At 31.4% G+C, this 9,666-nt stretch overlaps 1 protein-coding gene across 1 annotated transcript; it reads right to left on the bottom strand.

The window, feature by feature from the left end:
* Positions 1 to 4,739: 4,739 nt before the first annotated feature.
* On the bottom strand, positions 4,740 to 9,394 carry LOC109610055 (choline O-acetyltransferase-like). Its single transcript, XM_020027791.2, has 3 exons — positions 9,322 to 9,394; positions 7,641 to 7,841; positions 4,740 to 6,909 (listed from the first exon to the last, which is right to left on the bottom strand). Exons 2-3 carry the CDS (start codon positions 7,785 to 7,787, stop codon positions 6,703 to 6,705), a joined length of 354 nt encoding a protein of 117 aa, XP_019883350.1. The 5' UTR covers positions 7,788 to 7,841; positions 9,322 to 9,394; the 3' UTR covers positions 4,740 to 6,702.
* Between the last annotated feature and the right edge of the window lie 272 nt (positions 9,395 to 9,666).

Below are 9,666 nucleotides of genomic sequence, written 5' to 3'. Positions count from 1 at the left end.
CAAAAAGATATAATTATAAGGAATTTATTTCATAAGAAAAAACACTTTCTTTTGTCTACAATTAATAAATGATGAAGTTAAAATATGTTTAATAACACATTTTTAGCACTGATAATTGTTGCAAACTAAATTTTGACATATATAGCTAGCAAAATGTAAATAACAAAATTAAATTTTACAAATAATTCGAAACAAATTTTGTCCTAATAGAATCTTTGATAGAGACTGAATGATAAGATTTACTAAGAAATATTTGATGGAAAGAAAAAGAAAGTGTAGTTTTAGAGATACCCTTTGTATCTTTATATCTATTACGTGTGATCTATTACGATGATCTAAGCTAGCCATGCTAGAATAAGTTCAGTAACTTAGCTTGGTAAACTGGAAGGCAGTGAAAACATTTTGAAAATGTAATTTCATATAAAATCTATACATGCAATCTAGTTTGATTAAATAGTATCATGTGTTTAAAAGAATATACAAGGAATACACATATGGTGCATTTAGGTATATAAAATATAAAATTGAGAAACGTATATTTCTCTTTAGTTTTATCTAAAAGACAAAGGCAAAACATATATTTTTTGTTTTATATTTGCATTTATAGTTCATATAAGATATAGCATAGTGCTGCATACCTTAGATATAAATTGATATGTGAACAGTAAATGCAAGTCGCTTCACATTCCAAGAAATATATACACAATTAACATTAAATGTCAAACACTCATATCACAAACTCCATTTTTCAATTAGATATGTAAAATTCAAGTTTTGACGTTAGATGCGACTAAGAGATGTGATTAATTGTAAGTATTGTTAATATATATTTTTAAGGTAAGGTATGTCTTATATAACGGCAGCTTCGAATGTTGTGTCTACATTATGTTAATTTGCTTCGTAGACGAAGTGAATGACTTGTTACTATTATACAATAAAAATTCTATTTTAAATAAAACAAGCGAATAAAAGAATAAAACGGGCAACAACAGTTGTTATTTTGATGGAGTTTATTTTTCTGCACGAGGAAACGCGTACACACGTGATGATACAACATACTTTGTGGATCAATTACTTAGCAGAGGTATGCTGTGTATGCTTTCCGCGCGCATACGGAAAGCCGAATGTATTTATTCGTTTATTTATCGAACGTTTTACGCACGAAGGTATATAACTTACGCCATGATTTTTAATTCTTATATCTGAACAATTTCTTTATCTTTAAGGAAAGAAATTTAAATTTTGATTGTACATTTATTTATTTTGTAAAATGCATTAAGTAGCTCAACTAAATAAATAATTTTAGCCAAAAAGATTGAATAATTTCTTTCACTTATAAAAAATAAAGAGATCTAAATTGTTCATTTAAAAATTAAAATCAGTCATACATTACCCAAGAGCTTATGCAAACTGTGCAAATAATGGGCAATTATTTAAAATATTAAACTAAATATGTCAAATTATGAATATGTTTGCGTTAGAATTTCTGTTATAAACTATTGGGTTGTGTATGAATTATTTATAATATATGACGTCAAAAATATAGCTAGAAATCATTGTTTTAATTTTCCTGTATTATGGTGTATCGGATCTTATTTTTTATTTTTTGCACCTATTATATCTATATCCAGTTACGACAATAATTTAATTTTTTCTTCTGCATATGTTATATAAGAAACTGAAAGTATAAAACGATGAAATAAATTAAGTATGATATATATATAAAGAATTTGACCAACGGAATCAACAATATTGCAATACATCATATATATCTCAATGATATTCATGTATCATGTAACACAATAAAATAAGAATTTTTAATAGAATTAAAAATTTTTTATGAAAATAATGAAAAAGTGATTATGATATTTACAACAAAATAATTATCATTTATATTTGATGTTTAATATTATTACATAACACATGAATATTATTCTCACGATATTTAATATATAAAAAATTAAAAGCAAAAAAGACTGTTAAATTACATTAGATAAATCGGGTTAAGAATTATAGATAATATTTTATATTACATGAGAAAAAGAGACAAAAGACAAATTAAAATCTTTAAAACCTGACTTAAATGATTGCATTCCCTATAATGGCGTTTATTACACTAAAGTATGACATTATTATTCTCACATGTGCCCCTATAATTCTCGTTTTATGTAGCATACTTCGTAACCTTGCAAAGATTCAAGCACTGATCGAAGAATGGAAAAGCCCAGTAAATGTACAAAAAAATTAGTATATATATATACTAATTTTTTAATGAATATTTTAACAACAATGAAAGCGACCTTTTCGCACACAACGATTCGCATACGTAAACCTTGACGCTTAGTTTTATATTTCTTGTTGATATTCTTAAAAGAGCATATGATAATTGCTCTTATAAAATTATTTCATTAAATTCTCATAATTCCATAAGATGAATCCTACATCTATTACTATTAATACTACTTTCACAGATACGCTATAATTATATATTTATACTTTCATTCTTATTACGCTTTACCACTCCGTGTGACGCTAACATTAACAGTCTTAACGCATATTAAAGTGTATATTTTCTAATAATCAACATGTTTGTAGAAATAATATTTCCATCACTCATAACTATAGATACACCGATTGCTTATAGATTTTTGGAACTATGAGAAGTATTTTTAATTGCCAATTATATATAAGAATTTTTGTCGTAGTTTTAAATATCTGCTGTGTTTCTCGGGTCTTTTGCCAATTATTTCATATATTTGTCTTTTATTTAACACACATTAAATGTATAATTTTTATATTTAAAATTCATTGAAATGAATATCAATGTTGATTGGCAATTATTATTCGTTCCATAATTAAACATGGCAGTACTTACATCGTGGAAAGAATTATAGAACCATTTTGTCGCGGTTCACGCAGTACGAAATTGAGATCACTCCAAAAACAACGATTAATTTAACATATCGATATATTTTTATCTACTATAGACTTAGAGAACTCTCACAAGTTATATGTTTGTAATTACATTCGTAAGCGTTCCTATCGATTTATCAGGATATGTCTTATCCCAGAATAAGATCGTTCGCTACGTTGGCTTTCGCCTGATATGCATACGATATTCTTGGCCGCAAAAATGCGATCACAATAGTTTCTCGCGATATGTATAAGTAAAGTATCTCTAATCGTATTTTCTGGTCTTAAATTACTAATAGTAGTTTATATAGTATTTGTGTTTTTCTCTCTTATATCTAATATAGAGAATACTTGTACATATCGTATACAGGGTACAACTGAAACAAACGGGAGAAGAGGGAAATAATACATTTTGGGAGCGAGTCGCACCGGAAATATATATAAATATATATATGTATATAATAAACTTTATAATTAAACTTAAGAACATTATCAAATATTGATGCGATTCGCTCCGAAAATGCTTTCAACAGATAATGCACATTTTTTTGTGGCTGTCCCCTGCATACGAACATGTACGTACATACTTTCGAACGCGCACGCGTTATATAATATACACATTTTTTTGTCCCTTTCACCGTTTTTCTAACAATAACGAAGAGGCACCGTGCTCTCTCGTACATTTCGCGAGTGATAAATTTTTCGCCTGCTTTTCCCCGCGCGATTAACTTTAACAAAATTCGAAGACGTGATTTATAACGAATCAATCGGGCAATGATAAGCTCGGAAAAAATGATGCGGCGGAATATTTTAAGACTGGACAAAAAATGTTGAAATTTTTAATTGAACGAGCTAGATAATTCGCTTAACAAATTAACAAAGATTAATACAATAAAATAGAAAAAGACTCTAACACGATATCGTAAAATATGAATAACATATGAATAACATATAAATAACAATGGATCTGTACATTTAACGTTGATAGTATATAAGTAGGAATGAAGAAGATTCGATATATTAAAAGTTAAGGATAAGAATTTCTTTTACTATCAGAATAGCACGAGATATCAAGATTATGACGATAAGTCACATGATAAGATATGTAGATATATTTCTCGCACAAATTTGATGGTAAAAAGATTTCCTTGTCCTAAGCCTTTTCTATTATATCGATTTTCCCTCATTTTCTTTAGCAATTAACTAGAATTATGCTTTAATTGACTAGAATTAGGAAGCTAATTAAATGCGATACTTAAGCACTTTACTTAATAATCGTGACGAGATGGTGCTTTTCGCTAATCAATCATCATTATGACTAGAACAATCACACGATACTATTAATAGTAACACTAATCGGTACGAGAGGACACGGCGAGCACAACAGATCGTCTAAATTATTTAAATCGCCGAAGAAGTGCGTAATTTTTTTACTTTTATCCGGTGAGATGATTCAAATGTATTATTGTTGAGAAAAAAGGCATTATCAATGAAAGAATTATTATTATATGAATATAATTTTATGCATGTGCATCTGATATATATATCTTAAATATGTAATAGATTTTTCTAAAAAGTCAATATTTAATATCATAGATGTTATCTCATCTTATATTAATTGCAGATTTTTTAGTTCATTTCGATTAAATTTTTTTTATTAAAAATATTGAAAGAAACAATTATATTTATTGTATAACTTATTACTTTTTAAATATATGTAACATTTTCTTGACTAAAAAGCCACACATTAAATTTTTATTGTTTGTTTTAAAATTAAAAATTTTTTTATATTTCATTATTAATTATTAAGAAATCATAGATGACTCGAATTTAAATGAGCAATAATTTCGTCTTATTAAAAAATGCGAGATAAAACATCTTTAAGATACTATTTTTAAGAAATCGTTTTGATATTTAAGCTTTTATTTGACTCTCTTTCTTAACTCAACAATAATACATATTAAATCATCATCAATGCGGCCTAATACGAGCGTAATAATATCAACATAGAAATCGCGTCGAGCGATAAATTTGTCTAAATTGCAGAATTGGTAAGATCTATTTCCTCCAATTCGTGAGATCAGCACATATTAATACCAAGGTTTGAGACCGGTATAGCATACATCAATGAGATCATCTTTGTTTACATCTTTAACATTACGAAATCTGAAATCTCAACAAAAGAGAGATTATCTCATAGATATATATATAACTATTATATATCTCTCAAGATATTAATTACATATACTACGATTATATCAACATTAATTACACGTGCAATTATCATTGAATTTCAATAGTTGTAGATGTAGTTAATTACAATATCAATATCGGTCTCAATCCCTGGCTAGGTATAGGTAATCGGCTATCTAGATTGTAAATCGTAGGAAGTAGAAGAATAGCGCGATAGAGACAACAGATAGAGCTATACCGTCGACGATCGACCCCGTCTCTTGACAATCTCGAGCGGCGCGATCCGCCGACCTACCTAAGAATTGGACAAGAGTTTACTGTGCGGGCGCCAACATACGATGAGATTGGCCACATTTAGAGTGTTCCTGCCTGCGGTAGACGAGCCCCGCGCGCTGGAAAGCTACGTCTGCGATATAAGGTCAACGTTCATGTCAAGTCAACCGTCGAAATCTCGCAAATTGGATCGCATCTCTAAAAAAGAATAACAGTAACTTGGTCAATCTATGAGAAAGAATGCGAATGACGCGATGAATTTACGAGAAAAGCGAATCGTTTCACTATAGAATGATAGTGCGGATAGCTTTGCTCTCAGATGACTTCCAAAGTTCTTCTTTGAAGAGTCGATTTTGCGATGGAAAGAGATTAAAAACGCGATATCATTCATATTTCAAGATGTAGGAACATTATTTGCTCGACGGAGAAAAGTTGTTGCACTCAGCAAATCGATGGACGAGTGTCGACGTATTCTTAAAGTATAAGCTCCTGAAAGTACGAAACGTGGCAGAAGAGCGACTTTTCCAGCGCTCGGGCATAACACTCGAAGAAACTTTACTCCTCTCTCCTTGAGCGGACTAGAGTTTTTAAAACGATCTACAACGTACTCGTCTAGTATTTGACGGCTACCGCTGAAGGATCTTCAATTCGCTAATGATGCGAAATGATGTTCACGCACGTGCTTGTGTATATTTTGTATGTAGTCTCCTCTAAAAAACAGACAAGTTCTTCTAGTATTAGACCATGTGATCGAAGAGTACCTTAAGGATTACGACAGCTTTCAATGAGTTTGCGCGCTTCGGCGACGCTCATCTACCTTCCTCTTTTATACTCCCTAAGGATTATATCAAACCAGCGATATATCTAACGAATTGTGCGGGAACGAGTTCCTAAATCTTTCTGCGCTACGCCTACGCTCGCATTTCTTAAATCTATACGACAAGTATTTCCTGCGTGCAAGGGTGCTTTGAAAGTCGTGCTCCCCGTGTTTCCTTCACAATGAATAGTTAAATGCAAATAATTCATCGTACGAAATCTATATGAAACTGCCATTTTCTCAGCTTTGAAGTCTGACGACGCAAAGATGATACGGAAATAAGAAAAAGATGCCGTTTACTGCTGTAAAACCGATTCGAATGTTTCGACAGCGTGTCAAAAGACATCAAGAAGTGGGCTGTCATTCAACATGCGTCTCGTAGGTTCAATACGTTTTGAACCACCCTCGTGAGTCGTGAGAAGCTCACCCTCTTCTATCTCACCTCTACATCCCCGTCAGGACGGACGGGAGGTTGTATTTGCAGCTCTAGGTTAATCGAGCATCTATCACTTCTTCGAATTCTTTATCATAGCCGCCATATCCCGCAGACTCTGCTCCAGCGTTTGCGCGAATTGCATCGCGCTGGTCCGGCCATCGCTGTGAAAGGCCGAGACTGAGAAGATGAAGCCGTTTTTCCTCACGTTGTAAGCACATCCGTAACCATCTGGCACCACCGGTCCGTACCCGACGATCACGTCATTCTTCGTGGTCACCTGTAAAATCGATCTTCTCTTCATTTAAGGTATCATGTTATTAATATCGGCGCAAGAGAAATTTGTTCAAGTCTATTCTATTTGTTTAAGTCAACATTTAGACATTTTTTGATGCTATTATGAAGCTAAAGAAGATATCTTATTTTTAGAAAAACACGAGAGATTTCAAGTGAATGGAATGCAAGATTTAAATTTTATGGAATATTTTAAAAGAAATATCTCTCACGATAGCAGGATAATAAATGTCACGTTGGAATCTTATACACATAACTCTACATTAATTACATCACTTCTTCTTAAACAAACTGATCGTGCCGACCTCGAGCTGTCCGAATCATTAACTACCTGTATATAAAGGTGTTTGTAACACGTCCGGGTCTTAACTCATATTATCGTCGTGACAGACGACTTTAAATAACGGTCTTTAGGAGCCGCATTGGCGTAATAACAGATAATTAAAAAGCAAAGAAAATATTCTATTCTATAGACAGATTTTAAATTATCACTAGCTGTCATCCTTTCAAAGAAATCAATACTATTGAAACTTCTCAGATACATTTATAACGCAAGTATATTTTTAATTATAATAAATAATTTGCAATATATGCGATGCATATAAACATCGTGATATAAATTGGACGGCAAAAGTGTCGCGAATTTTGCGAGATCGACGCCGATGACGGATTCGGGAGACTCGATCGAAGAGATTCGGATCGTCCCTGATCACTGACCTGTGACGTCGAGAGGGCGAAGTGATTAACGATCGCGTAAGCCTCGTCCGTGAAGAGCTCCGACATCGGCTCGCCGGCCTCCTTCGCCGCATAACGTAGGCCCATCAAGTGGTTGTCGATACCTTGACCATATATGTTGTCATTCATCTCTTTGGTCTGCCTTTGCACCGCCAGGTCAAACAGCTCCTTGATCCTTTCCGCCTGGAGAAGCGAGCCGGAAGCAACGTTCAATTGAGTCCAGCGATCGATTTTGCGATTCTTCTTTCGACGAAGATTTTCGCAATATATCGAACAACAATATTCGGAGAGGAATTATGAAGGAACTATTACATTTTTTATTTTAATCATATGAATTAGATGGCTGATTTACTTTTATGATATTCGAGAAATTTCATTTATGGATTACTTAGTGAATTGTAAGCCAATCTTGTCGTAACTAATAATAATAATTTCTCTCCTTTATGATTTAATTGTACAATGAATTTCTTTTGTGATTATTTTGTAATAGAGACAACACTGTGTGTGTGATAAGCCTTCTGCTTTTGAAATGTTACAGTAAAAAGCAACATTGAACATAAAAGCAATAGACATTTATTGTTAAATAAACGTTTTTAAAATATCACATATTAATATATGAATAAAATGATAAAGTTAATATCACAAATTAAATTAAAATAAGTTATATTAGATGGAAAAAATAATTAAATATATATTTTGATAAAATAATTAAGTTTATCGATCAACCAAGATATGAAGCAAAAGATATCATAAATTAATGGATTGTTTCTCGAAAAAGATGCGTTTGTTTGAAGCAATGTTTTGATAACGAACATTCGCTATGAGAAGTCTAAAAATGAAGATGGGGGGAAAAGGAATGGCTGAGATAACACATCGGGGATGTGTTGTAAAGGGGAAAACAACAGAGCACGGTAAATGAGAAACAACAGCTCGTTGCCGCAGTATTTTCCGAGCGAGGGTGGTTCGTGTAAGGGAAACAAACGGAATATCCTCGCGAAACTTGCCCGGGGTCTCTCGAGGATCGTGTAAACACTCCATCGCGAAGGAAAAATGAAACTGAACTCTATCGCGGCCAGGTCTAATTGATTGCCTTTTTCTAGAGTATTTATTTTTTTCTTTTGTTTATCGTCCGGCGCAGCTGCTCAAAATTATAAATTTTATTTAATATACCGTTTTTTGTAATTGCATCTTCTTCTTTGTTTTGGATTTCTTGTATTAAAACTTATTTTAATGCTTTTTATCTTTGTGTATAATAGAACATAAACTTTTAAAGAAAAAAATGAATATGATTAAAAAGTATAAGTTGCTCAATATGCTTTTGATCTCAAAATAAATGACGTATATATATATATATATATATATATATATATATATATATATAAATTTTTTAGCACAAAAATTCACATATAACACTTTCACACACCAATATTTTCGTGCAGATTATAGATTAATATACATATACATAGTGTATAATAAATAGCAAAGCATTGAAAATTGTGTAATTATAAAAATATTACATTGAAATAATCAATTAACGAAATTAACGACGACAAATATAATGTAAATAATAATAATAATCTAATCTGAATGAAAAAGATATGTAATTTTTAATAACGAAAGACAAGGGACATACGTTTAACGGAAAAGCACCATAAATCGAAACCTTTTCGTAAGTAGATTCAATTGGCAATGCAAATGGACAATGCGACCAACCATTGAGAAACTTTTCATAGCACTGCAAAAAATATATCGTGATATACATAAATAACAATATTTTTGAGTATACAATTACTTTTTGAGATCATAATTACTTTAAATTTTTTTAGAAAATAAAATTGCTCTGCAATAATTATTAAAATGCACATTTGGAAAATTACCGACTTAAGAGATTCCCGATTGAAAATATGAAAGATTTTTGCAAATAACATTTTTAATTAGCAATCTTTTAAATTGTAAAAAAAATTCTTGCAATGCACACTTTCAATCATTATAATATCCATTATTTTTA

This window comes from Camponotus floridanus, unplaced genomic scaffold (assembly GCF_003227725.1).
Source record: "Camponotus floridanus strain SB8 unplaced genomic scaffold, Cflo_v7.5 scaffold3, whole genome shotgun sequence".
Taxonomy (NCBI): domain Eukaryota; kingdom Metazoa; phylum Arthropoda; class Insecta; order Hymenoptera; family Formicidae; genus Camponotus; species Camponotus floridanus.
Note: the sequence above shows the minus strand (reverse complement) of the source record. Positions and strands in the feature narration are given on the sequence as shown.